Genomic DNA, 27,888 nt, shown 5'->3' with positions numbered 1-27,888 from the left:
CTCAAAGGTTACATAAATTACAATGACATACTTTAGTGCAATTGTCACACACAACATCCTTCACAGATTCAGAGGAGATGAAGTGATGGAGGCAGTGATCCAGTGTCATAGGATGACCCTTAGAACAACAGCAAAAAAAAATTAATTACAGACATAAGGTAACTGTTACAATACAAAGGTCCTGCACATTTTGCCCCCAAATCTACAATGTTTTATCATGTAAAGACTTTCACAAAGCCAGTGAGACACAGAAACTATTTCCAGTTGAAATGTAACCAGAGACAGAACACTAGAAGGTCATCTTCTGAGTCTGCTAATAATACACAGCCCTCAGGATACAATCTGCTCTGTTCAATTTAACCAAAAGGACCAAATAATCCACCAGAAGAAAAAGAAAACTTGGTGTCTACAATCACACCCATCAGGCTAATTGTTCATTTGCCTCATTACCTTAGTAGTAAGGTTCTGTGTTAACACATCAGGATTGTTTATAAAGGCAACTGTAGTTACTCATTTAGCAGCACCTGATTTAGGTGTTACTGAGGCTGTAAAAGTATAATAGTGATGGCAAGGCAGTAGACATGCTGGCTGGGTCACCCATTAAAGGCAGACACATACCCACATAGCTGCTGGAATACTCAGTGAGAGGCTGTCAAATGTATCATACCTCACAGGACTCTGCAAGAAAATATTTCAAATGCAGTGAGCAAAGAAATCTGCAATGATCTAAAAAATAAAATAGGTGAACCATTACCTCCCAACAGTGTCATGCAAAACAAGCATATCCATGTATATGGAACTTGTTTTCCCCATCAGCTGTAGTGCTAGGAAACACCTGATGAAAACACAAGGTACTACTCTGCCTGTTTCTACTGAAGCTGCCCCTGCTCACTTCTAAATTTGTTTGCAAGTTTTTGAAAAGTACTCTTAGAATTGGATGTATGAATTCAATTTATTTTCTGTATTTTTGCTTCATTCAGTTTATCTTCATCTTCTCACTCTGGATGACTGCAACTTTATTTGCCTTTGCACGTGCAGTCACAATTCTGCATGCTGAATGAATTGCTAGTCCTAGAATGTAAGTGGATTTTCAGTATATGATACTTGTGATATTGGATACTAAATGTAATTAAACAACTATTCTACCTGATAAGACAGCTGTCATCCCCAGGAAGTGAATCACACTTCATTTTCTTTGGTATGCTTAGCAATATTTTCTTGTTCAATACAAAATGCCACAATAAGTAGCTGAAAAAATAATGGCTGAAGCTGTAATTCCTGCAAACTATTGAGCTTAAACCAATTATGTTGGACACAAGGGATGGTGGTTTCACCTCAGAATGCACTCTGAATGTCAGGCATCACTTTTCATGTATACCTACACACAACACACTTTCTTATACCTGGTGTTCACAGTGTTTGCAAACCATGTTGCTGGTCAGCCTTCCATGAAAAGGATGCTGAGACTTCCAGTGATTTGACATAGGAGGAAGAGATCCTGAAACACAAAGATGAAATTGTCCTTTTATTTTCAAAACATCCATGTTCATCACTGTAATTCCGAATTTTTGGCCTATTGTAACAAAAGCTGTAAAACATGGTCTGTCCCACTAACAACTAATGAATGGTATTTTACAAATGAAGAGATGCACTTCAGTCCAATAAAGGCAAAGATCAATTGATCTCATCCCCCCAATAAACAAAATGATTACACTATGACTTAATGTTCATGTTTCAGGATGGAAAAAAAACCATACCTCTTGTTCGGCAGCTTATTTGCTTTTGGGTTATTTCTGGCTGCTGCAGAGGAAGATAAAAGATGTCATCAGCCCCACCTTAGAAAAGCTTACATATTAAACACATATTTCATTCCTGATTTTAGAGCAATGCTATGAGTTTAAGTGTCTTTGTGTTGAAAGAAAGCCAAAAAAACCTGGTGCAGAAGAAAATTCGAAGTGACAAATAGAGCAGTTCTAATAAAACAAACAATTAACCTGTAGAATTCTGTGCCTGATAGCACTGAGATAAAAACTCAGCAAGTTTTTCAGACCGTTTGTATGTATTTTACACAAAAAGATTTAAATCTTCCATCAGTATTACGCTGACCATTAATGCTGAAGGATGAGCTAAAACTTCACTTCCAAATGCATTGTTCTATAAACACCCATTTTGCAGTTTTCCGAGCCCTTTCTTGCATCAGGTCTAACAGATAAGAGATTGCACAAACTGCTGCTCTGTGCTAGTGTTTTGCTAGTTTCTCAGCCCTTATGTTCAACAGATTTAGGAATGCAAAAGCCCTCATGCAAGCAGAGTCGCAACAGACTTAAGATACATTTGCCTTCAAACATTTTTTTTTCTTTTTCAATACCTGGGCTATTGATTCATTTCTGTCAGAGCAATGAAGAACAGCTTTGTAAACACTATGCTAATATCTTCAGTTTCTTAACAGGCACTTCATACTTGACACACTTAGGAATCTAGGCAGACTACCAAGTACGTATGGAAACTTCTCCTAATAACAAAACAACATTGGTAAAGTTGTCACCTCCAGTGAATGCACATCAAACAAATGTGTGACACGTGGCTGACGATCCCGTTCATCTTCCAATGAAGAGGTAAGGACATGAAATAGTTCATGAGCATCCTATTAAACAGAGGTATAACAGTTACAGGAAGCAAAACAAAAAAGAAACCCATCCAAACATACACCAGGAGTACTGATAGTCGTATGGCTACAGCACTGCACTACGAAATTAAAGGGGAAAATCACTGCTTAGAGCTTATCTTACATATTAATAGTCATCAATTGTGCATCCAATTCAAGTTTAGTAAGAAGCATTCTCTATAAAACTGAATTTCATAACAGCAGACATTATTAAAAATATTCTGGGCTGGATAAATTTAAAAGGCACCAAAATCACTGAAGAAAAAAAATGAATGCACAAATGCCTGCTTTCCTGGGTTTCAATAAAACCATCTCTGAAATCTGTGCTATTTGGTCTGGCTCTGAACATAAAAGAAGAATACAACCATATTTTATGAATGAGAAAATTGATTGAGTTTATCGACCAGCTGCACTTACTTAGGGGCTAAAAATACTGAAAATAAGTCTTAGAAATCTCCTATGGAACTGAATTTGGAAATAGTGATAAAGTTGAGTCCATCCCTGCAAGCAGGAGTCTTTCAGATACAGGGAAGTGAGGGCTGTATCCCTTCTGTTTTAATATCTCAAACCAAATCTGAACATACTAAGTAGGAGGTTTTGAAGCAGCCAGGCTTTCCATGACAGACATCTAAGCAAACTGAAAACACCATTCATTAATCACACGATTGTTCTCCTTCATTTTTTAAAGCAAACTTTTCTCTACAGCAAAGATTCAGATTTGATACCCAGTGCTATTAGTGCTATTGCTTCAGTTTTTTGTTATTCCAGATCTAAGCACTGAACTGTATATCAGGCAGTCTAACTTGAATTTTGTAATCACCTGCTCTTCAAATGTCGAGATCTGCCACCTGTAAATTCTTAACACTTCTAATAAGCAGCTTGCATCCAGGACATCATCTTCTGTTACCTCTTGACAGGATAAAGCTTAAAGACATTGCATTTTAAAATGTTAGAAGGAGCCACAAAGCATGGTTAGAACACAGGTCTGTGTATTTTAGGATTTATGCTACTTAGGCACAATATAATTGATTACCATAAAGTTATTCTTGATTAAGACAGGTAAAATAAACAATGACAACCAAACTAGCATGTATTAATTGCTGTCCTCATCTGACAGTGTCATTGATTGCATACATTCTCTTTGTCTAATATACATGTAAAGTGAAGAGTTTCATAACTGACAGACAGAGAGAGAATAAGCAATAATATAAACACTGCCTGAAAAGATCACTTTACTGCTGGATTAGGTAAAAAGTGGATCTCTAGATATCACAAAACCATCAATGTTAATATCTCTTTCTTTTATCACTTAAACTTACAAGTTCAAGTAGCACAGTTTTAGTGTGAACAACATCCTGAGACACTAAGCCAAAAAGAGAGGAACCCAGGACTGCCTGCTCTTCCTTTCTTTGAGAAAGATTAATGTTGATGCTAAGTGCTTTCTTCCTAGCTTACCACAGCGTGAATAAGTTTGGGTACCTCTTAGGAGATGCAACAGAGTGAGCGACAAGTACTGCTGCTCGCTGGGTTGGTTCTGTTCTGCCTTGTACTGTGCTGTGAACTCCTCCAGCCACCTGATGAACGAGGGGCACGAAGACAGGCCTTGCAGCAGGGAGTTCATGAAGCAGGTGTTTCCGAGGTTCAGCAGGCCAGGCACCAGGCCTGCCAACAGAGATGGAAGAGCTGACACCGTGCAGGCTGCACAAACCTTACTACTTTCACTGGTAAGTGAATTTGGTATGGAAATTACATGATTTCTGTTTACTCGGTGCTGAAAACTAGAAGGTTCTCACATGGCTGTTTGGCATCCCAAAATGCAAAGTAAAATAAGATCCTTGACCTGCAGCAGTAATTAAATTACCACAGAAGAGACACGCGCATATATTCAGCAAGTCACAATTATTAATAATAGATACAATTAATACCTTACATAAGGAACAAAAGTCCTCTGTTCAACACAGATTGTAACCTGTGACGTTTTAAAGGCGAGGACAGCGGCCCAAACCTTAACTTCAGTGACAGCCCATCATTTCCAACAGCTCCTAATGACGACTGCAGATAACGGGGTGCCCGGGGATCCCCAAACCCGGCCTCTGCCCACAGCAACGGCCTCGCCCCCCTCCCCCCGCCGCTCCCTACCTCTCCTCCGCTTCTTCCTCTCGGCGATGGGCCCCCATAGCACGTAGATCCCCGCCGCCACGGCGGCCGCCAGCCCCCCGATCACCCCCCAGCTCCGCATCGCCCTGTACCTGCACGGGGAGACACGGGGACGGTGACGGAGGCGGACACGCAACGGGGCTCGGGGCGACGCTCGAGCCTCGCCTGCCGGTCCCCACCCCTCCCGGCCCCGCCGCTGACCTGCCGCCCGCCCCGGCCCTCAGCGCCCGCCGCACGGCGCCGCCGGGCAGCATCGCACCCCGGAACCCGGTCCCGCGGCCGGGTGGCGCGACGGACGGGCAGCGCGGTGTACCGGAAGTAGCGCGGGGGGCGCCGGAAGTGACGCCATAAGCACGCTCCGCGCCGGGCCGCTCCCCTAGCAACGGTTGCTAAGACCGCGCGTTGGGCGAGGATTGCTGAGGTGTGGTGCAGGTTTCTGTGCCTGACTGAAGGCCTCGTTCTGCACACAGCGCTGTCATTTTTTTTTTTTTTTAACCGAGGTGCTCTAGGGGCTGTGTAGCAAAAGCAGTGTTTGCCATCAGTGCAGTGATACGTGCAGCTTCTGGGAGCACCTCGGGGTGACAGCTGCCGACTGGGCTGTGGGCCTCGCAGGGAGCAGCATCCTCCTCTTTACACCTTCCCAAATTAACTACCGAGCTGTGTTACAGCGTGCCTGGTGCACCTTTCAGCCCAGTCCTGGTTTGCCTGGCCTTGTTCCATATGTGCCAGAGGGAGAGAGGAGCCCAGAGTGCTCAGGAACGAGAGGCTGAGAGAGGTGGGGAAGTGGCGGAAGAGAAGGGCAAATGAAGCTGGCCTGACTGCTGCAGCACTCCTGTGAGATGTACAACGCTGACATAACACACTGAGTACATGAACAAAAGGCACCGTGGTGCTGAGAGGACCAAACTTCCCACCCTCTTGTGGGCTTTACAGTGTTTCACCCAGTGAAACAGAGCAGACTTTTCAGATTATATAAAACATTGAAGTATGGTTTCTTTAACATGTGTTTTCTGAAGAGGAATGTGTGGATAGATGAGATTTAGCTGCCAAAGCCTTTCATTTTTTTTTATGTTATGGGCCAGGCTGCCTTTTATTCCAAATAAACTACTGAGCCCCTTTGTGAGAACAACCAACTGAAACAGTCATTCTTCACCTAAATCACAACACCACCCAAATCAAAGACAACAAGGATGCTCAATGAAAGAGCCACATTGTTTGTGCAAATCTGTGCATCTGGGAAGGATGAACAAAAAATGTCAGGTGAGGTGACAGTTACCCAAATATTTGCATCTTGATCCACATGAAATGACACTAAGGTACCTGAGACATCCACGAGGTCTTGTGTGATCAACCGTACAGTCTGGTCCTACACAAAATGCATGGATGGAGACCGCAGGACACATACAGTTATGTGAAATGAAGCTTAGTGTGAGCATCAGGATTCCATTCCCAGGCACAAATTAAAGAATTATTCTCACAACTTTTAAGGCAGCTGAAACTCTAGCTACACTGCCTGTGAGACCTTTCCTATAAATACTAAAAACTGTTCACATTTTCAGTATTTAGCATCATAAACTGAATCTGTGTGATAGCTGAACAACTCTCAGTCACATATTGAGCGTGCTTGGTTTGTCATAGCCAGGCCAACCCTCTGTTGGGCATCATCTGTTTTCCCTGGTCTGAATTTGCACGCCTTCTGTTTTATTCTTCACGATAATACTTTTCACCTGTCTTCATCTGAATTCACCTTGTTGATTTCAGGCCATTTTTTAATTAGTCAAATGTATCTTACATTTTAATCCTGTAAAAAAAGTCTCCCAGTCATCTTCCTAGCATATTTCTTTTATTTTTCTCCTGCATGCCTTTCTCTGGAAAGGATTCTTCTGTAAATGCACAGGTAAATTTTCTCTTCCAATTGCAGAAGAAAGTCTACAGGGGTGAATGCATCTAGGTGACAGCATATTTTGCAGCTAAATGACTGAGATTTTTTACAAACTGATTTCATTCTGAGTTTGTGGAGTGCACACTCAGAAACCCTGTCAGGTCACCGGAAGAGATTAAATATGGGAACTTTCCTTGGGTATCTGAAACAGGCACTAGAACAACATAATTTTCTGCGAAGACCCTCATGAAAGCGGAGTGTTAACAGCTTACCTGACTGCACTGTGTTCCCCCCAAAAGACTCTTTGCTATCATTTCAGGATCAGCCGTGCCCAAAATAACTGCTTGGCTTTCCTTACGGAAGTCCCAGTGCTGCCCAGCTCATTTTCTGCTGCCACTTTAGCATCCCTTGTGCCTCAGCCTCGCAACGGACGCATCCCTGGTCACGGCTGCCGGGAAAGCCGGTGCAGGCTGGCAGGGGAGGGAGCACTCAGCCCTCCCCGGCGTGCCGTGCTGAGCCGTGCTGAGCCCAGCCGTGCCGTGCTGAGCCGTGCGGTGCCGCACCGTGCCCGGTGCCTGCGAGCACCGGAGCCCTCCATCCACCCGTGCCCGTTTTCCTACAGCTGCATCCATCCCCGCCATGCGAGAGCGATGAGAGCAGCTCCTCCAGACGCAGCCTGGCAATGGAGGATGATTTATTCCAGCTGAGACAGCTGCCGTAAGTAGCACCGGTAGGGGAGCGAGGATGCGCGGGGTTTCTTCTAAACGGGCTGCAGGGATATTGTACATCCTGGCGATTTTTAAGGGAATTGTTTTTAGGAAGTGTCTCAGGCCCTGGGAAGCAGGCCATTTTCCTTGTGCAGCTGCCTGGTTTCAGCATCCTGGGGGCATGCGGGGATTCGGTTGTTATATAAATCCAATGCGTTTCTGTTTTTGCATGAACCTGGTGGTGGTGGAAATAAGGAGGGCTGGAACAAAACCGTGCAAGTGCCAAAAAATGTTCTGAGAGGAAATACTACTATTGCATTTGCAAGGTGCATTGCATCTGTAAATAACGTTGGGCTAAGGAAGGCATCTTCCTCAGCTTCCTGCTTTGTGCCGTGAGCCGATTGCAGATCACAACCTCTTTTTGCAAAGGTGTGTTTGCACTGAGTGTCGTTTTTGCATTGCTAACTGTATGTTGCAGTAAAGCACACACTGCTGCACAGGGAGAAGGCTGTTGTTTATAACGAACTCCGTGCTGTTGGGATGTGGTTGTTAGATCTGTGCAAAAAGGTGAGAAAAGCATTTTAAAGGCAAGATTTCCTTTCCTTTTCCCGGGTGCAAAATGTTGTCTGTGCAAATAAATGCGTTTCTCCCAGTGCTCCATTATCACGTGGTTTGAAATATATTCCTACTTGGAAATCATTCACTCTGCAAGGCGGGGAATAAATGCTTAAAGTTGATTTTAAATATTAATGAGCTCGTCTCAGTGACTGAGCAACCTGTCCAATAACATTTCTGGTAAGTTGAGGAGATGGACGTGAGCTCCAGGTATTTTCAAGTGCTCAGCTCAGTTGTAATCACCTTAAAAGTAAAAATAATGATACATAATTTACATTAGGCCATTTTTCCCAATCTCTTTATTTTAGAAAACTAAGCACAGAGGGCAACAATGTCCTGAAGTACTTTTCAATGAAGGTATAATTAGACTTATTCAGTACTGTGGGATCTTGCAAACAAATGCAGCTCTCAGATGAATTTTGCAAGTGTGGGATGGTCAGTGGCACCGTGTGTTGTTCTTCATTTGTGTCAATTTGCTTCGTGTGTTCTAAAGTGAAAAGCATTTTCTTTAATTCTTTGTGATGAGGAATGTGAGCTCTGTACTTGCATTGCCACTGAAGAATTTATGATTTTTAGATCAATCAGTGTACCTTTGTATAGCCTGGAACTCCCCAAAATGCTCAGTTCCAAAAGCCTACTTGAGCTATACAGTATGAAACAGAATTAATACATGGGTTTTGTGGTATTTTACACTGGAAAGGTTTTTCTTAGTATAAAAAACGTGGCTTGTAGCTTCCTGAAACATGGTCTAGTTACAAGTATAGTTTGTATGAATGATATTCAGTCATAACCCCATGGAGCAGTGGCTTTTTGTAGCTCCCAGAATCCTTCAATGGGTTTTGCTTCAGGCTTTGGGGCTACTGAAATTATGGTAATAGTCCTTTTTTTAATGACAAAAAATTGCAAATCTAGAAGTTTATTTTCTGTATAGTTAAACCAGTTGCTTGTAGAGCTTTTGCGAGTACAACATGAATGGCATTTTCCTATTAATTGCCCTTTGTAATAAAAATAAATAAATCATCTCACAGGCATGCAACATCAGTGAGCTAAGACTTTGTAGATTGTATGAGGATTATCTCTTCATTTTTAATCCAAGTATTACCATAACTATTTACCCCATGCATATCTCAAGTTGTCCTGTTTATATGAACAAAAAAAGCAGTCCCAAAACATCTCGCAAGCCTGCAAATCAACTGCTTGTGTGTGACAGCCTCACCCGAAACGATGACTGTACCTCTCTCTCTCCAGATTGTTGCCAGAATATCATTAGTGAGTACGTGCAATTCCCCAGATGGGATGTGGTCAGCTATATTATGTGCCAGGGCTGTGAAACTGAAAAGTGTTTTGGATCCCTTTGCTTTATGGTTGTACCACAGAGAAATCCTGAGCTGGACTGGATGGTTCATTGCAGCCAGGACTCCTTCAGTTGTAGACAACCCATGGGAGAGTGAGATTTTAATTCTTCCATCCTCTTATTGGACCAAAAGCCATTTGCAGGAGTTGCGTAGATTGCCTGTCATTTTGCCCTAACATTCATATGGATTGCGCCATCAGCACTTGTAAGAGAAAATAAGATTGCCAAATACATAAAGCCTTTCAGATCACCTTTAGAAATGTCATGCATGCCTGCCAGTTTGCTGCAGCTGCAGCTGGCAAGGATGCTGCTAGTTTAGTCTTGGCAACCTTCAAAGCAGGGGATTTAGCTGAAGTTCAAGGGACTTTCTGCTCATCTTTATCATAGGATTAAAATGTTCAAGTACCAGAAGTCAAAGGTAGCAGCAAGAATAATTTAATCTATTTCCAACAACAAAAAAAAGAGCTTCGCTGAGGTCCAAAAAATTATCAGTTACCAAGGTGAAAAGTTCCACTGATTTTGGGGTAGACTGAAGGAGGACTGAGGGATGTGTTACACTAGCTATGTTAGACCTGTTATAAAATCTTTGTTTCATCACATGAAAGTTAAATGATGGAGGTGGACTTCCTCCATGTTATGTTAAGCCTTGCAAAAAATCCCTCTTAAGTAAGTCATGAAAGTTGGATCAGTTCAGCAAAGTTCTCTTTTCATGTCTTGTTCTCTCCCTGGCCTCGCTGCAGAGATTAGCCCATCACCTCTTTGACCAGATAGCTTTTCAGGACTAACCAAACACAGCAATCCACAAGACATTCACCGAAGCATTAATCCTCATTTCTCTTTTCTTAGAGTAGTCAAGTTTCGCCGCACTGGAGAAAGTTCAAGGTCAGAGGAGGATGCCATTTCAGGAGAACATGAAATTCAGATTGAGGGGGTTCGGACAGAGCTAGAGGCTATCGAGCTGGAGGATGGAGCTGCAGTGCCAAAAGAATTTGCCAACCCAACTGATGGTGAGCAGGTTTCTTGTTTCCCTTCACGGAAACAGATGTGGCCTCTTCATTTCAGCCAGGATAAGTGCATTGGATTTAGAGAAGTTAGAGATCCTCAGAACAAAAAAGAAAACAGTAACATAGGCAAAACACCTGAACATGGGGATTTAGTTACTTTGTCCCCTAAGGATTTCTTTGTGTGTTTGATTTTGGTGGGGGTATTTCAGATGGGCAGCTTGGCTAATTTTTCTTTAAAACTGATCAGTACTCCTAAATCATCACCAAGTTTACTGGAACAGTTACACCTGGCTCTCCTTTAGGGCTGAGCACGAACCCTCTGCAGTGCTCCTGTCTCCCACTCACCTAGAGGACAAGAGGGACACAGAATGCATTCATATCCCAGCCTCTGCTTTCTGCCTAAGAGAAAAGAGCTGACTGTCCTGAAGGAAAATCCGAGAAGTGCTAATTGTGTCCTAGCACAAAACATATCAAAGTTCCCAGGGACTAATATATTAACACATTGGTGCAATAGGAGCCAGAACGGCGTGAAGTGGATGAGTTTCTTGAAAGAAACATCAGTGCAAATCTGCAGATAGATACAGAGGTTCAGTTGGCATATCACCCAAAAAAGTGGAAGCGATACAACATGCCAGCATGCTGAGCTTCAGTGCCCACTGCCTGGGCTGCAGTCACAGATTGGGGTCCCATGACAATTTCTGTTCTGTCAGTTAGTTTTTGTTTGATTACATTTTGGTTTGGTTTTGATTTCTTTTTGGTCTTCTGTTTTGTGAGAATGTCCAACTCTTAGTTAGATAAAGCTTTTCTGTGGCAAATGTATTTTATTAAGAGCTGGAAGTGTTAAAACCTTGAGACTTAAACTGTTTTAAACAAATGGAAGATCAAAACATATTTTGGTTGTACTTCTCATTTTCTGTTTGAGCAAAGGAATTTGAGATATCATTGCTTGTTCAGATGGCACAAAATAATGAGGTAATAATGAAACAAGAACCCTCAGCATTTTTAACAGAACTGTATTAAGATATAGATGTCTTGGACAAATTCTTCATTCAAATAATTACAGTTTGACTCTCAGTTCAATAAAATATCCTTCTGCATTTTCCATCCCTTGTATAGTATTGCTCTGTGCTGTTATATATACCTCTCACTGAAGGAAGTTGTAAGTCAGTGGCAGAAGTAGCAGGCTGAGAATGCACTGAAGTCGTTGGTGTTACTCTGATTTATTTCTTTGTCAAGAAAATATTTTATAAATATTTAGAATTGTTTTGGCTCTAAGACAATTTCTGAAAAACATGGAGATTTTCTTGGGTAGGAGTTGTATAAAAGCAAAGTAGCCCTCTGTTAGTTATTTTAAATCTAAGCAGATTACCCAATTAATAAATAGTTACATTGACAGAAACTGCTGCATCAAGGGATGCATCTCACTAGGAAAGGAGTACGTTTCTGCACTCAGATTGTTTTCTTTCCAGATACTTTCATGGTGGAAGATGCGGTGGAAGCCATTGGATTTGGGAAGTTCCAGTGGAAGCTCTCTGTTATTACAGGATTAGCATGGGCAAGTAATTGTTAGCAAGATGAATTGCATGGTCACCCGTTACAGAATCCCAGTGATTTCAAATTCTGTAGCCATTCTCTGTAGACAAAAAGTCTCTGAACAGATAATTATGCAATGGAGGAAGAATTTTACCTGAAATTCTAGAGTGACAGCTGGACTCAAACTTGTTGTGTGGAGGTAAAGAATAACTGATTGATTTCTCTCTTGCTGAAATTCTCTACTTAAAATACTTACTTCAAATGGGAATGGTACAATCCTATTCCTACAGATCTCAGTTTTCATTCAGTGATTTTACCACATTTATCCCATCAGCTAAATTCTCTCTTTGCTGTATTACTCAGTATTATTGTAATGCCTGCTTCAGATGAACACCAATTCAGTGCTTCTAGTTTTAAACTTTAGTATCAAGAACAGGAAGACAGACATTGCTTTCACTTTTCTGCTATTTCTGAAGCACTGTATGTTACATCCACAGTGGTGTATTTTTGGGTAATGATGTCTGGAGGCCTTATTTACTGTGGACACCCACTGTAGCTTGCAAGCATAAGTGTTTTGTTTCACCTACAGAGAAGAAATGTCAAGAGTGGAAGCAAAGTTAGCTTCAAGAAGGAGGGTGAATAACTGTTATATCAATCTAATTTACAGGCAGTTCTTTATTTTTGTTTCTTTCTTACCTTTCTAGATGGCAGATGCTATGGAAATGATGATTTTAAGTATCCTAGCTCCTCAGCTTCATTGTGAGTGGCGATTACCAAGCTGGCAGGTTGCATTGCTCACATCGGTAGGAAAAATAACTGACAGCTCCTGTATTCTGGAAGGTTTTTCCACTCATTGTTATTCAGACATTATGCTTTATATTCCACAGTTAAACCTGTTCATGGCCTTTCTTAAAAGCCAGAGCTTGAAGAAGGGAAACTCAGTGAGAAATGAGGAAAATTTGCAAGCTTTAACTTCAGAATTTCATGTAATTTCCAGGAAAATACAAGAATTGACTCAGAATAATTGCCATTACCTTAAATGGGCAAGATTTCATTCTTCTCTGAAGACAAGTAGCCTTGCAGAGATTCAGTCTGCTGAAATTCACCCCAAATCCTGGACAACAAACTCCCTGTCATCTCAATAGATGTAAAGTTGGGCTAGAGTGCATTTTGAATAATCTCACTGTATGAATAATTGCCTTTAATAGTCTCTACTGCAGAGGAACTAGACCCAGAACACGTGAAAATTTTGGTCTGCTGTTAGTGCTGAAGTTTTCAAGTTTCATTTGAAATTGTGTTTTCTTTGCTGTCATATGGGAATTTTTACTTGTCTCGTTGTTAAGGAGAAGACTTTTTTTCTGGTGTTTCGTAGGTAGTGTTTGTGGGAATGATGTCCAGCTCCACCCTCTGGGGAAACATTTCAGATCAGTATGGGAGAAAAACAGTAAGTGTTCAGCTCCTACTGGAACATATGGAAGTACTGCAGCAGTGTGCATATTTTAGTGAGTGATGTTTACAGATGTCATAGTTCATATGTGTGTAGAGTTAAGCAGAATTAAGCAGAGCCAGAAGTGACTTCCCATGAAATAAAAGAAGTTTGGGAGACTAAAGCAGAAAATAAGAAGTGAGAAAAAGAAGAGCCTGGTGGTGTGAAGCATTTTGTGGTTGTGAAAGCCTCTGTGAAATTCTGGGTGCAATACAGCAAATCCTTGTACAGTTAGAGGAATTCTCTGCTCAGTTTGTGAATGGGTTCATAAATTCATCACCTACTGATCGTGTTATTGTCCTGGTACCACCCGTGCCACTTTAGACTAGCCTTTAGGAAACCTTTAGCTGTTGGACTTACAGAAGTAGCACTTGAACGTTCTGGCTGTGAAGCTCTAGTTTACATGTTGTGTTACAGCAGAGATTTTATTTTTCCCTTGCTTGTTTGTTAAATACAGGGTCTAAAGATTAGCGTGTTATGGACTCTCTATTATGGGATCCTCAGTGGTTTTGCACCGATATATAGCTGGATCTTGGTGCTGAGGGGCCTGGTGGGCTTTGGGATTGGAGGAGTGCCTCAGTCGTAAGTAAATATTCACAAGTCTCTTTTCTATCTCCTTTGTGTTATTTTTTTTTTAAGTGCTTATGTCAAATTGAAGACTTCCCTCAGTTATCCCAAGCCTACTTTCCTTTTAGTTTTTTGGAACTAATATATTAAATTCTGATAAGCCTTTGAAGATATCTAATAGATCACTGAGGTGATCTACCGGATTTACAATGACTTCTGTGTGAAAAAGCTGGGTACCTAAATGTAATATGTTGTATGCCTTGAGTCCTAGTAAGTTCCTCTCATTCCCTCAGGTGAAAAGGAGAGGCCCAAATAGCCCCCTAGCAGTGGATTAAGTGCAATAGACAGCATTTTGTAGCCATGCCCAAACACTGCATTAACAAATTGTGCTGGGAGTAGTCAATAAGGGATGACATGGACTTGTTGCAAGATGGTGGCCTAAACACTATCAGTTAGAGGTAGAATGAAGCCTTGACTACTGATGCTTTGTAAAGCTCTAAAATATTGTTCAGTCAGAGCCTGAACTTTTACATCTGAACCTGAGCTGGAGTTCCAAAATCACACAGCCCAAACCTGGAGCAGTTCAGATGTCTTCATGGCTCAGACACATTTTTGGTACGAAGGTAGTGTCAAGATATTTCTCTAGGACTGTATCATTCCATCCTGAAGAGGAGGATCTCTAAATTTTCCACTTTAATAAATAAATCTGTTCTTGGTTTTTAATTATAAATGGAAAGGGATGAGTATATCTAGTCTTTCTTCACGTAGTCTTTTATCCTTATTAATAATTGATATTTTGCCCCGTGGAGGTGCTATTTCAAAGTAATCAGAGCCTAACTTTGATTGATGGCTCATAGACTTCTTCACAAGGCAAGTCAATATCCTGTCTTTTCTATTACCATTCCCAGATAAAAGATTCAGAGCTGAGATGGAGCTTCACAGTTTTATTAATTTTCTCTTACTGCTCATCTGCTCCCTGTTAGAAGCTGCACAAAAGCATAACATGCATGTAAAATTGGAAAGTTCTCATCCTGCTGTGTACTGAGCAGCAGTGAGGCATTTTCTGCCATGCAGTTCCAACTGAGCACAACTGGAATGAGGCAGGAGAACAACAAAGACGAAGCATCGGAATTAATAATGCCTCATACTGCAAACTCATATTAATGATGTTCCACAGAGACCCGGTGGAACAGTTACAGCTCAGCTAGTACCACTTTGCAGAGAGGTGGGTAAAGCATAAGGGCTGCATGACTTAATGAGAGACAAAGAGGAGCTGGTTACAGAGCTCAGAGTGGATTCCATTGCTGCTGAGTCTGTTTCTTGCTCTAACTATAACAGCAATACCTTTGATAAAAAGAATTCATATATATCTGGCATGAGAAATAGCTCCTTTCTAGTATTAAGTAGACAATATTACTTTGGCTACAAGTAGCTGTATTTCAGGGAAATAACACTGGCATCTTTATAATTATATTGTTTTATTCTATAGTTGGTATGGGAGAAAGGTTTGTATGAAACGTGCTGTTAAAAAGAATAAACCCAGCAGTAATAAATTAACTAACTATAGCAGATGTCCCCTTCCCTCTGCATATGTTGGACCTGCACCTGAGGCCTCTTGGAATCTCCTCTGAGATAGTATGCCACCATGTGTATGATTGTTCACTCACCTTTGCAGTGTCCAGTCTTTCAAAGATATTGTATTCTTTCAAACATGAGGATGAGCCAGTGGAATGCAAAGAGAGTAGGAGCCAAGAGTCTTACCTGACTGAAGAAGACAAGAGAGCCTTGGCTGTCTGCTGGCCCTTTGGTTCTGCCTTCTGTCCACACAGAAGCCATGCCATTGGCACAATCATGAAATGGCAATTCTGCAAAGTTAGACAATTTCTTTTTGATTCCTCATTGTAAAAGAATGGAAATTATTTTATACCAATAGCACAATCAGATCTTGAAAATAATTACGTCTTAGAAAATAGAAACCTGGCAGAGTAGGCCAATGTGATGTTCTCTGAGCCAGGTGTAAGTAAGAACTTAACTAGCAAGAGTTTGCATGGACTGCTGATTGACCATATTGAAAATCATCATGCCTGTCCCAGATCAAAGCTGTGTTAAGCAAACATATACAGCAAGAACTGTTACATTTAGCTAACAACTATAAGCCACGTGAGCAGTGCAAATTCTGCCTTCTCTTGCAATGATGAACTAAAAGAGAGATTGTTTTGATGTAGCAAAGTCTGAACCAGTGTGCACACTTCCCTGGCTCTGAATACTAGGAAGGGTTTTTGTTACTACTGTGGTTTTGGCAATTTTTGTAGAAGACAACATAGTGTCTGACATCTGTCAGTGTGCTAATGTGATGTTTTTCTCAATGTTCATTCTTACAGGGTAACCTTATATGCCGAATTCCTTCCAATGAAAGCCAGAGCAAAATGCATTTTATTAATAGAGGTGAGCAGTGTATTTGTGTGTGCTGGTCCACAGGGGACAAATTCTGCTGTTGGTCGCAACCATTCAGTTCTATTGATTAATGATGTCACACATGGCAGCAGTCAGGTCTTGAGCGTTAAGTTAGCGTGGAGTTCTCCAGCACTGAGGCCAGTGGTCCCAGAACAGTGCCAAGTATCCAGCATTTCTGAAGGCAGCATGCAGAGAGCCCTCTGGTGTGACCTAATGCTGCAGTGAAATTGATGTACAGCTCAGTAATGGATAATGAAGAGGTGACTGTACAGTAAGTGCAAGGCTAAATTCAGCTCTCCAGATTCAGTCCAAATGTATCAAAGTCACACAGAGAGGAATTTTGCTTTATAAATACTTTAAAAGCAAAATTTGCAGCCCTTGAATTAAGTGTGCCAGTAGAAGACAGTTAAGCAGAGAGCAGTGCTGTTACTTGTCTGATGTGGTCCATTTGGAAGGAGCATCCTCGTGGAAAACCTCACTACACTGAAACAGCTTCTCAGTTACTCAAACAGGTTTTTAAGATAACTGCTGGCTAGTCCTACTTTCAGTTGCTTAAGCTTTTGTAAATAGAGTTCAGCAGATGAGTCACTCCCTTCTGTGTCATCTTTGTTCTGCCACAGTTTGGCTCAGAGCAATACTGGGTTAGAAGTATATTCTGAGCATTAAATAGTGAGCTGTCAAGAAAAAGAAGATTATCCTTTTACGGGTTCATAATCCAGAGGAGAATAATCCTGCATGGCTAGGACATGCAACAGGGTGCCAGCTCCATTATTTGCTAGGAAGGTATCAATCCCTTCTTTCACTTATAGGACAAACTCTGTGTGGCTTTGCTAGCTTGGTTTTGCAAAGGAAGACAAATACAGTAAATCTCACAGTGTTAGGTGGGTACAATACCCATACACAGATGTTAGTAGTCATTTTGCTTAAGAAGCAGAATGTGATGAGTCTGTTCCTTATAAGAAGCTGCCTCTGGTTAAACAGAAGTGTCAAAAGAAAGGTGACAATAGGTTTTCAGAGCTGAGCTTCTGCAACATGTACACAGATCCCCAGTACATCTCTGGATTTCTGTTTGCATGCAGTAGTGTATACTTGAAATCATCTCTGCATTTCTCTCTCCAGCTGTCCCTAGAGAGCACATTTCTGAATGTTTCAAAGAATGCTTAGTAGCATTCTCATTTGTGACTGTTTCTTTTCCCTTTGGCAGGTCTTTTGGGCCATTGGAACAGTGTTTGAAGTCCTCCTAGCAGTGCTGGTGATGCCCACTCTTGGCTGGCGGTGGCTTCTCATTCTTTCTGCCCTCCCACTTTTGCTCTTCGCTGTCCTATGTTTTGTAGGTATTCTCTTAAAGATGTGTTTAAAAATGCAAATTTTGGAATGCCTAGAGCATCTTGTTATCTGCTCGGGATGCTTTGCCTTCCCCACTGAGAAAGGATAATGTCAAGATCCTGCAAAAATGCTCAACATTTCTTGAGAATGGAAAAGAGACAACAGAGTTCTGGAGTTCTGACTTTTTGGCAAAAAAATGCTGTTTTGCAGTTTCTCAAAGCCTAGAGAGGAACTTGACATTTGACACAAAGGAGATTTTCTGATTTGTTAAAGACTGGTTCTGTGATCCTGTCTTATGTTAGTAGTCTGCTGGGGTCGTGGAGATTTCCCACTGTAAACTCACTAATAAAGTCTGCAGTTTGTTGGTTGCTGTGTTTTTGACATTACTGTGCATATGATCTGCTTTGCTCTCTTAGTGGCTGCCAGAAAGTGCAAGGTATGATGTGTTATCTGGAAATCAAGAAAAAGCAATTGCTACTTTAAAGCGGATAGCAACAGAAAACGGAGCTCCAATGCCTCTAGGAAAATTAATTATTTCCAGGCAGGTATGTATGGGTAACTGACAGATTTATCACTCGGGATAACAGTGAAACTGTACTGTAGGCATAGGGATTTATGTAAGCAAATAATCCATGTTAACTTTAATGTCTCAACCACTAACAAAAAAATGGGAGACGATCATATATGCCCAAACCACAGCGAGAAAGATCCTATTTTTGAAGAATATCACACCTCCCAGGATCTGAACTCATGGGATGAGGTGGAATCAGACTCTCTAGATGTATCTCTTGAATTTAATCCTGACCCTGTGGAGCTGGAATGCTACAAGCTCCAATTCAGTCCTATTGCATGGAGCAATTCAGGTTGTTACTTCTGAACTGTATGCTGCTGCATGAATCACATTGGATTTCTTTTCACTTTAGTGTTACATGGCCAACTGTTCAGCACCCCTGTCAACATACAACTTGGCTCTGCATTTACAGAACACAGAGCGGACTTTCATAGAAAAAAAAAGTTACGAAGTTAACAGGAACAGCAGAGGCAAATCTGTAGGTTTGAACAGCAGCAAAATTGTAGAATTAAGCAGGAGTTTTTTAGAAATGGTCTTAATAATTGGAGATACAAGTTCAATTTTCTGCAGCCTAGATGGGTGAGGACTGGAGCTCTTGCACCTTTCACAAATACTTGGTTCAGTCAGGGTAATGATGATGGGCTGTGCAGGAATGCTCTGCAAGTTTTGGAAGATTCTGTTTTTAGGGTGGGGTGGGAAAGCACTTTTCCTTAACCACAGGTTTATGAGCTGAACCTGCCACTCTGTTTTAGAAACACTCTGTTGAAAAGAGGTCTGCTTGCTGGAGGGCTGCTTGTAGTTCCTTGGCACCTTGCCCTGGGTCTCAATGGACTGTGCTAATTTAGCAGAGCTGACTGAAGGCCACACGAACCACATGCTAGCTGTGCATTGGCAAAGTTCTGCTATTCCACATTCCAGCCCCTCCTTACTCAGATTCTCACCTTCCTCATGAAGCACTACTGTGCCATGTGCGTGAGCTGTTTTGATAATGCTGTGCTCCTAGAGAATTCCACTTGGCAGAGGAATTCTTTACTTGGATTCCAGCTTCGTTGTGGCTCCTGCAACCTGAAGAGCCCCAAGTTCAAACTGAACTTGTCCAAGTACATCATACTGTATATTGTTATCCCTTGCCACTGTACATCCTTCAGTCTGGGACCTCTGAGCACCCTGATTCTCTGACTTACATTTGTTTTCAACAGGAAGACCGAGGAAAAATGAGGGACCTTTTTACACCCCATTTTAGATGGACCACGTTGTTACTCTGGTTTATATGGTAAGAGAAAATATAAATGGCTCAGTGCCAGCACTATTCTAATGCTTTTTAATTGAGATGTTTAACAGTATCACTAAAATACAGCAACTTCCTCCTCATGAAAAAAAGCCCAAACTGTATTGATTTGTAATTTATTAAACCACTCAGTCACTAGCATTCTTGATCTAATCGCCCCTTCCTTTTCTAACTGCTGATAGGAAGTGGCTTTGAGGTTGCACTTGGTGGAAGTCCTCACACAGTGGGTTTGGTTGTGGTTCCTGTTGTTTATCATAGGTGTGGTCAGCTGAGATTTCCTCTCTTCTTTTCTTCCTTGCAGGTTTTCCAATGCTTTTTCATACTATGGGTTAGTTTTATTAACTACAGAGTTCTTCCAAGCAGGAGATGTCTGCAGCAGTGAGTACTAGAGCATCTCTTCTTTTTAAATATGCCCTGTAAAGTAATGGAATATCTTTTATTTGATGACTTTCAGCAGTTAGTTTGGAAAGGACTGTGGTTGCCAGCCTGAATTTTAAGGCATCTACTTTTTATTAAACACTATTGACAGACATTGCCTTGTTTCCCACACAATGCAGAGAGGTCCTGCAGTGTCTCTGAGCCCCAAATGTAACACAGCAAGACAACCTTCAAAGGAGAGCTTTTAGAAAATGTGTCTGTTCTTCTTGAGTAAAGAACGATGGAATAAATGTAAGTTTCTAGATTTGACAGGCCTAATTGGTTCTGAGATAGAGATAACTGCTGCTCCTGTGGAGCTCCCGGGTTCTCAAGATGTAAAGACCTGTGGAGAAAAAAGATAATGCTGGGAAATCAACGCCCTTTCTGTTGCAGGTTTTTATGTATAAAAAAAAAGCTTTGACTGCTTCAAGAAGAGGCTTAAGAAGTTTGACTCCCCAGGGGAGGCATGACTTTATCCAGAACGTTTGTGATTAGTCAAAACTGTCTGGTAATTTGAAAATTATGGGAAGGGGATGGGTAGCATTGGGAAAAGACACAGAATCTGAGCTTGCACAACAGTGCAGTCCTTAAAAATACTTTTTTTTTTTTTTTTCTTTTTTTCACAAGGACTTGGAATTATTCTGTCTTCTCAAAGTACAGAAGAAGGGTTAAATCCCAATTTATGCAGGGAGAAACCTGCGTTACAAATGTTAATTCTGCTCACTGTCATAAGCCCTGCGCTGGAAAATCACTAAGCTTCTAAAGCTGATATTCAGGTGTAAGTTTTCATTTTGGTTGCACATGTAAAACATCCTGCCACATATAAGACCATAAACTGTTCAGTTCCAGCTGTATCTTCTGGTCTGAATATACTTGCTGTGCAGCAGCATTTCTTTGGTTCACATCCCTTCTTTTATTTTCAGCAGAAAGAATGGTTCTTTAGCAGGAGTAAAGGAAGATGAGCAGAGAACAGATTACTTAAAATATGTTTAGGTTTTTTGTTTGTTTTTTCTTTTCTCCTACAGTTTCCAGTAGAAGAAAAGAAGTTAAAGCAAAGTGCAGCCTGACCTGTGAGTATCTGACAGAGGAAGACTATACTGATCTGCTCTGGACAACCCTGTCAGAATTCCCAGGTAAGTGGTGATAAAAAGCTCCAGTTTTTCACTGCCAGTAGCTCAGTGTAATTGGAATGGACTTTGGTATGACAGAAAGTGGGCTCTCCTGTCTGGCCTAATGCCACTGTATTTCCAGAAGTAGTGGGGCTCCTTGCTTGAACTGTTTGATACATGCAGTACACGCAGTAGCTGTAGCTCCCTTCACTGTCTGTGACATCACCACAGATAAAATCACTAGTAATTGCTTTGTGAACCTATAATGGCCTGTCTTACTATGGATTTGTTCCAAGAAACATATTAGGCATTCAGAGGAAGAGTAACGATTAAATAAAAGGGGCAGAATCACTTGAACTTTTATCCATAAGTGACTATCCAAGACTATTTTAAAAGGATCCTGGATACAGTGAATCAATGGAGGACTTGTTTCATAACACTCTGTCCAGCACAGCCATGATTTTCAGTCAATTAAAATGAATTTCAATGAACAGTCTTACTTGGGATGATCCAGATAGTATTTAATAGCTAGTGTTTCTTCAGATGTAAAAGATGATCTCAGTACTAATCTATTTGAAATACTACAGTGAGGCAGTGGTGGGGATATTTTCACTGCTCTATATTGTTGTTTCAGGGACATGAAATCTAAGAGAACCCATTTAATAGATGAAAAGTTGTGAGTCTGTGGCAAATGTGCATAGTCCCTACCTAATGAGAGCACTGTCCTGTATAAAAGTCATTCTGGGAAGGACATAAGTGAACAGAAGACAGAATGTAGTCTTGGACTGATGCTGTAACTGAACAGACTGGTTTGGTCCTGACACATACTAAGACAGAAATACAAATTGGGATATCTCTGAATGTGACACTGGCAACATTGGTGCTTGCATAATCTCCACATTTGCTGTGCGTCTGCTTTTAAAGGGATCTGGAAAAACTGCAGAAGTTTTTTTTTCCAGATCCATTTTTCCATTTTTTTTCCAGATCCATTTCTTTTATCAAAGAGCAGGTGAGAAGTGATTTGATGGCAGCATATAAAAAACTCAATGGAAAGAAAATATGAGGTTCTTAGCAGTAGAAAGATTAGTAGGGACAATGGTTGGAAGTTGAACAAAAGATATTGTAGTTAGACATAAAGCAGGCATTTTTAGCACTCAGGTTGGTAACCACTGCAGTAATCAGCATTTAGCAGATGTCAGAGTTGACTGCTCACTGCTATACCTGTGTGTCCCCCCGTGAGTGTGCAGGCACATGGACCGCTGTGACCGTGGAGCAAAACTCACAAGCGGGGATGCAGAGTGGTATTGTTTGCATATAGTAACAGTAATTGGACCAATCTATTCCACACCTCTGCTCGATTCCTCTGCCAGCAAAGTACTATGAGAGCAGATTTTCAAATCTAAATAACAACCTATGTTAAAAGCCAGCTGATGCAGCCTCCACCTGTGCTTAATTCCCAACAATCAACTTGCCTCCTTCTACAGGTGTGTTAGTAACACTGTGGATTATTGATCGGATAGGCCGCAAGAAAACCATGGCCCTGTCCTTTTTTGTCTTCTCGTTTTGCAGCCTGCTGCTGTTTCTGTGTGTTGGAAGGTAAGTAAAACACAGTGAAGTACCAGTGCTGACTCTGTGTTCTTTCTTAATTGTGGCGGGAGACAATGTTTCTTTCTTGGGGCTGAAGAGCGAGGAAATGCAAAATAGGCAGTGGAGAGCTCTCTGAATTTAAACCTTTTGAGGCACAGTACAGAAACTATGTAATGAGAAACCTTTCAAAGCTGCAAATATTCAGTTGGTATGTAGGTTCGTGTATTTTAAACAGACGAGCTGCAGTCTGACTTCCTTCTTATGTGTGCCAATTTTTTTTGTTAGCACCATTCATAACGTGGAATATATTTTTCTTACTTAGATAAGCTTAGGCACTGGCTGTTTATTTCTACAGTCCACAGCTGTCGGTTAGAATGAATACCCTTAGAAAACTGATGCGATTGTGGGAATGCAGATTGTTTGGCATCATTATTATATTAAGAGTCCAGAAAAAATAAGAAGGGTTCATTAAAAAAAAAAAAAGAAATCGTTGTAATGAAATTAGCATTTTTTTAATTGCACATGCCTCCAAGTTAAACAAACAGATTGTACAGAACAATCCCAAACACTGCTCTCCTTTTTATTCTCACAGAAATGTTCTTACTGTGCTGCTCTTCATTGCAAGAGCTTTTATTTCAGGAGGATTTCAGGCTGCTTATGTTTACACTCCAGAGGTAAGGAGGCTGGTTTTGTAATGAGAATATTTAAGGGGAGTGAGAACATGGTGGGAAAGTCGTTTTTATGACCTCTTCACAACGGACCTAACCCCAGATACGAGTTCGTGATCTCACTGTTGTCTAACAGAACTTGTTGCAGTGCTATTTCCATTGATTAAGGAGGTTGGAAGGGAACTGCTCACTTGAGTTAATGGGCTGGTGCTTTCTCCACAGGTTTACCCAACAGCCACACGTGCTTTGGGCCTGGGAACATGCAGTGGAATGGCCAGAGTGGGAGCCCTCATAACGCCATTCATTGCACAGGTAAAAACCCTTCTCTCAGTACTGATGGCCTAGGAAGGTGATGGAGAACCTGCCTCCTCACTGTAAGGACCGTACCAAGGTCAGTCTGTGTGTGATATGTTGAAGGACAGTTGTTGCCCAGTCCCTGAAGAGAGTTCAGGCTCATCTCTGAATTTACCTCTTACTTCAAGGGTCTTATGATGGGAGATAAATAACCACAGAGCAGGCTGCTGGATGGATGTAAGGGCTCCTTGGAAGACATCCATCTGGAGATGGGATCTGTGAGGCGCTGACAGGTTTCTGTGGGTTGTGCAGTGCTGCCTTTCCTTTGAGACCTCAAGTTCTAGGGAATGTGAACCTGCAGCACATGTAGAATGCTAGGCAGGAAGTCTGGGAGAGCCAGGCTCTGTGGGGACAGGACTAAGAAGGCTGTGTCAGGAACTGCTGCTCTGCAAAAAGCTGAGTAGTAAACTTATCCTCAAAGACTACAGTCATAAAAGTATGCAGCCCTAAAATTCCTCCTGGTGGTAATATTTTGTATTTTCTGCAGGTGATGTTGGAATCTTCAGTCTATTTAACACTGGCAGTTTACAGTGGATGTTGCCTGCTGGCTGCTGTGGCTTCCTTCTTCTTGCCCATTGAAACGAAAGGTCGTGGCTTACAGGAGTCCAGCCACAGAGAATGGGGACAGGAGATGGTTGGGAGAGGATCTCATTCCCCAGGAGTCACCAGGTCTAACTCTGGGTCACAGGAGTGATGAGACATGAAATCCTGCTGAAGGAATGGATGAAATAAGCAAGATAAGTTCCAAAAAAGGCCAACTATGAAGCATAGAAAGCAGACCATACTGTCACTGCCAATGTCATGTGTCAAACTGCAGGAACTTTTGGGTTGAACCTAAGTAAATTGTGTCACTACTGCTCTTTGTTCACACACATAAAGACTTTACTTCCATATTGAAAGGCATTTGATCCAGATGTCGTTTGAAATTTAGCAGGAAGGGTTTTTCTTAAGTCTGTTGTGCTTGCATGGTCAGCTATTCAGCTTAAAATGTCCCGTGTCAAGCAAATAATTAACTGAATGCCACTCGGTATAAGCTGTAATTAAAATAATGTACTCTTGATGCCTAAAAACAAAAGATTAATATTTATTGTGTACTTGGTATAGCATACGGTGGATTCCATACACTACAAAATAGGTTTTATGAACTAGATGCCTGCCTTGCACTTTTTAGCCATCATCAACAACAACAATGCAGTAACAGCAAACCAACCAATGCTTACTATTCCCTTGCTTATGGGTTCTGCTCCTTGAGAATTAACAGGCACTGTGAGTGAGATTGCTTGGAATCTATTTCCTGAATGTTTCTCCCGCTCGAGGCAGGTAGTTTGAGTTGGTGAGGAGTGGTATTTGCTGCACAGATGGAATCTCATATGAGAAGTGTATGTTCTCCATAAATCTTGATGCTTTGGAGCAGAATTTGACTTTTCTACCATTGCCAGGAACATTGAGCACTGTGTTGCTTGGTGAAGACTGCTTCAGCTGTGCTGGTGTCTCTTTGTGTGTGGAGATGCACGCTGTGGTTTTCTGCATGGGCTCAGGTCTGTTTCTGCTCAATTTGCCTAAGTGTGTTCCTGCAGTGGTGTACCCAGAATGTTTGGTGAAGATGCCTCAGTCTGAACAGCTATGTGGAACAGTTTGGATGGAGCCTGTTTGGAGTGTCTCCCAACAGAAGCTGGTCTCCTGACAGCTGGACTGGACTTCTCAATAGCTGCAGATTGCATGACTGCGGCGGTAAGCAGGTGACAAAGGAATGTAGCTGGCATCACGTCAGAAACAAAAATCCTGGGAAGAGCTAAACCACAATCTTCCTGAGAAGAGGAACTTCATTCCTTCAGACGTAACCAGTCCGTGGAGGCTGATGATCCTGCTCTTGTTGGAGAATGCAACAGAGTTCAGGTGAGGATAAGTTTGTGTTGTTTGTCAGAAATTTGTCTTTGCAGGGAGTCGGAATTCAGAGTCTGTGGATATGCAGCAAGAAAATACAAACAGAAACTGAGACCTGTCTCATCTACGGCTCAGTTTGCTTTCTGAATTCCTCACTATGGGACACATGACCCAATGGAATGAGATGGACTAGATGCTAATCAATAGGCTGTGGGAAAGCAATACATTTTTCTAATATGTGTGGTCCGATGTCTCACAGAAACATAGGTAAATGTGCAACAAATTTTGCACAATAGAGTATTTTAAGTATTCTGGGAACCAAGCCCCTCTTCTGTGGGGCAATAACAGGTCGCTGAGTCTGTTTTTGGGTGCAATACAAATGAATGCTGTTGGGGTTTACCTTTCACTTAGGGATTTGCAGCACTGTAGTGCTGTATAATGCTCTGAGACATGTTAGGCTGTTTGTTTATAGTGTTGAAGGAGAATTAGACAAGAAACTGAGGGAACTCAGACTAATTTGAAAAAGGCCAAAGAGTTTGTTGATATTCCATGTTTGAGTGTCTTCTGCTGAGAAAAGTTCGAGTTTGACACGGAATGTCTGTCTGCTCACTTACTGCTTTCTGATGGTGGCTGCAGTGAGAGATTCTGGAAGCAGTTGGTGTAAGCAGGCACTTTTGTTTTTGTGGCTATATGAAAATGCAGCTCAGCTCGCAGGGGATCCTGCTGTAGATATGGTGGAGGATGTAGGAATGCACTGTCTGTTCCAGTGACTGTTGCTTCGTGTGGGTCTGGTTATCTCTGATCTTTGTCTCTGCTGTGTCTTTATCCTGTGTGCTCGGTCTCCAGCAAGCTCAAATTCCAGTCGGCCCTCAGTAAACAGGCAGGGCTCTCATGGAGCTGACAACCAGTGCACGTAATTTCTTTTTGCCACCTTTTTTCAGGCTGTAGTTGGATAACTTTCTCTAGTATACTATGCAACTGGGGTAGCTCAGTGCTGCCTCAGAGATGCACTGACTCATTTCCCTTGGATGCACGAGGGACGGATGTGGTGCAGGCAGAGGAAGGAAGCATCTCCTGGATGCTTACAGTTCAGTGTACACCCCAAAACTGGAGTGCCTATAGGAGAATCCAGCTGAGTGTGAGCCCACCTTGGAGGTCAGGGTGAATATAAAATGAAATCCGTGGCTGGATGAATGCCACCTCACAGCCTGGCTGCTACCTTGGTTTGTTATTGAAAGCCTTTTTGTTAAAGTTCTGCTTTTCCAGTGTTAATGCTCACATGGCACTTTGTTATTTTTCGAGCCAATATTCAGCAGCACTGCAATGGCCTTCAAAGCGTGCGTTCAGAGGGCTAGGGAAGTACGGATATCGAGTCAACTTCAAACAACATATTGCCCACGTAAAGACTTACAGGTAACACAAAGCCTTTGGATGCTGTTGAGTAGTTCAGTGTTAACCTGTATTAAAATAAAAATTGAAGGCATTTTTGCTTTTCACTTTTTACAAATTCTGAGTCAGCAACTGAGAATGTATCTAACAACACAAGCATTATTAAGAAAGGAAGGACATTGTAGACAGCTCACTGAAAAACCAAGGAATGTTTGGCTTGATACACTGCAGCTATAACCACATGTCACGTTGTCAATATGGCAACACCACTGATGTATATAATAAGCTTCCAAAGATCCTTTTACACACTGAGTATTTTTCACTGATGAAGGAATTAATAGAGCTAGTTCCTTGAAAACAACGAAGTGACCGAAGTGACGTAGTTTTGGATTATAACTGAGAGCAAACAGAGTTGTGGGATTCAGAGTTTTGCTGTCTGTTCAATATATTAATGTGCAAAGCTGTTGTGGGAAAAATAATTCTCCAAGTGTGCTTTGATGGAATGATTTCGTATTCCTAAATGCTTGCAGAAAGAACATTGAATGTTTTCCTGTGTTTGAATGTACAGTTTCTAAGCTGGATACGTTTTAATGTTTAAAAACTTTGTGTATATGGAGCTTGTTGTAAAATAATCCTTTTGTTCCTCTGTTACTGATGCAACATTGGATCGTTTAATTCCACACTAGATATTTTATGTTGGACAAATAAATAGTTTTTCCAGTAAAAGTGGCTGTTCCATAGGACTGTTACAAAGGTAAGTAGCCTCATGGGGTTTGTCGTGATGGTCAGATATTGGGTGCCTTCAGGACAGGGAGGCTTCTTCCTATTAATTTACTTCTTCATGTAAACTTTACTTATCTCATTAGTCTAA

The 27,888-nt window shown here is 41.5% G+C and overlaps 1 protein-coding gene across 2 annotated transcripts; it reads left to right on the top strand.

Moving 5' to 3' along the window:
• Positions 1-24: 24 nt before the first annotated feature.
• SVOP (SV2 related protein) lies at positions 25-27,743 on the top strand. 2 transcript variants are annotated; one of them, XM_085238667.1, is made up of 18 exons: positions 25-1,078; positions 2,439-4,389; positions 7,327-7,421; positions 10,227-10,387; positions 11,854-11,939; positions 12,622-12,720; positions 13,290-13,361; positions 13,861-13,985; positions 16,352-16,415; positions 17,629-17,754; positions 18,167-18,295; positions 19,521-19,594; positions 19,911-19,987; positions 21,052-21,159; positions 22,620-22,731; positions 23,315-23,396; positions 23,613-23,702; positions 24,232-27,743. In XM_085238667.1, the coding sequence occupies exons 2-18, from the start codon at positions 4,243-4,245 to the stop codon at positions 24,436-24,438; spliced, it is 1,854 nt and encodes a 617-aa protein (XP_085094793.1). In that variant the 5' UTR covers positions 25-1,078; positions 2,439-4,242; the 3' UTR covers positions 24,439-27,743. The 2 variants fall into 2 exon arrangements, with proteins under 2 accessions (XP_085094793.1, XP_085094794.1); XM_085238668.1 differs by having other exon boundaries at positions 25-4,389.
• The last annotated feature ends 145 nt before the right edge of the window (positions 27,744-27,888 follow it).

This window comes from Meleagris gallopavo, chromosome 17, assembly GCF_905368555.1.
Source record: "Meleagris gallopavo chromosome 17, MGAL_WU_HG_1.1, whole genome shotgun sequence".
NCBI classification, from domain to species: domain Eukaryota; kingdom Metazoa; phylum Chordata; class Aves; order Galliformes; family Phasianidae; genus Meleagris; species Meleagris gallopavo.
The sequence above is the reverse complement of the archived record's forward strand: the minus strand, read 5'-3'. Positions and strand labels throughout refer to the sequence as shown.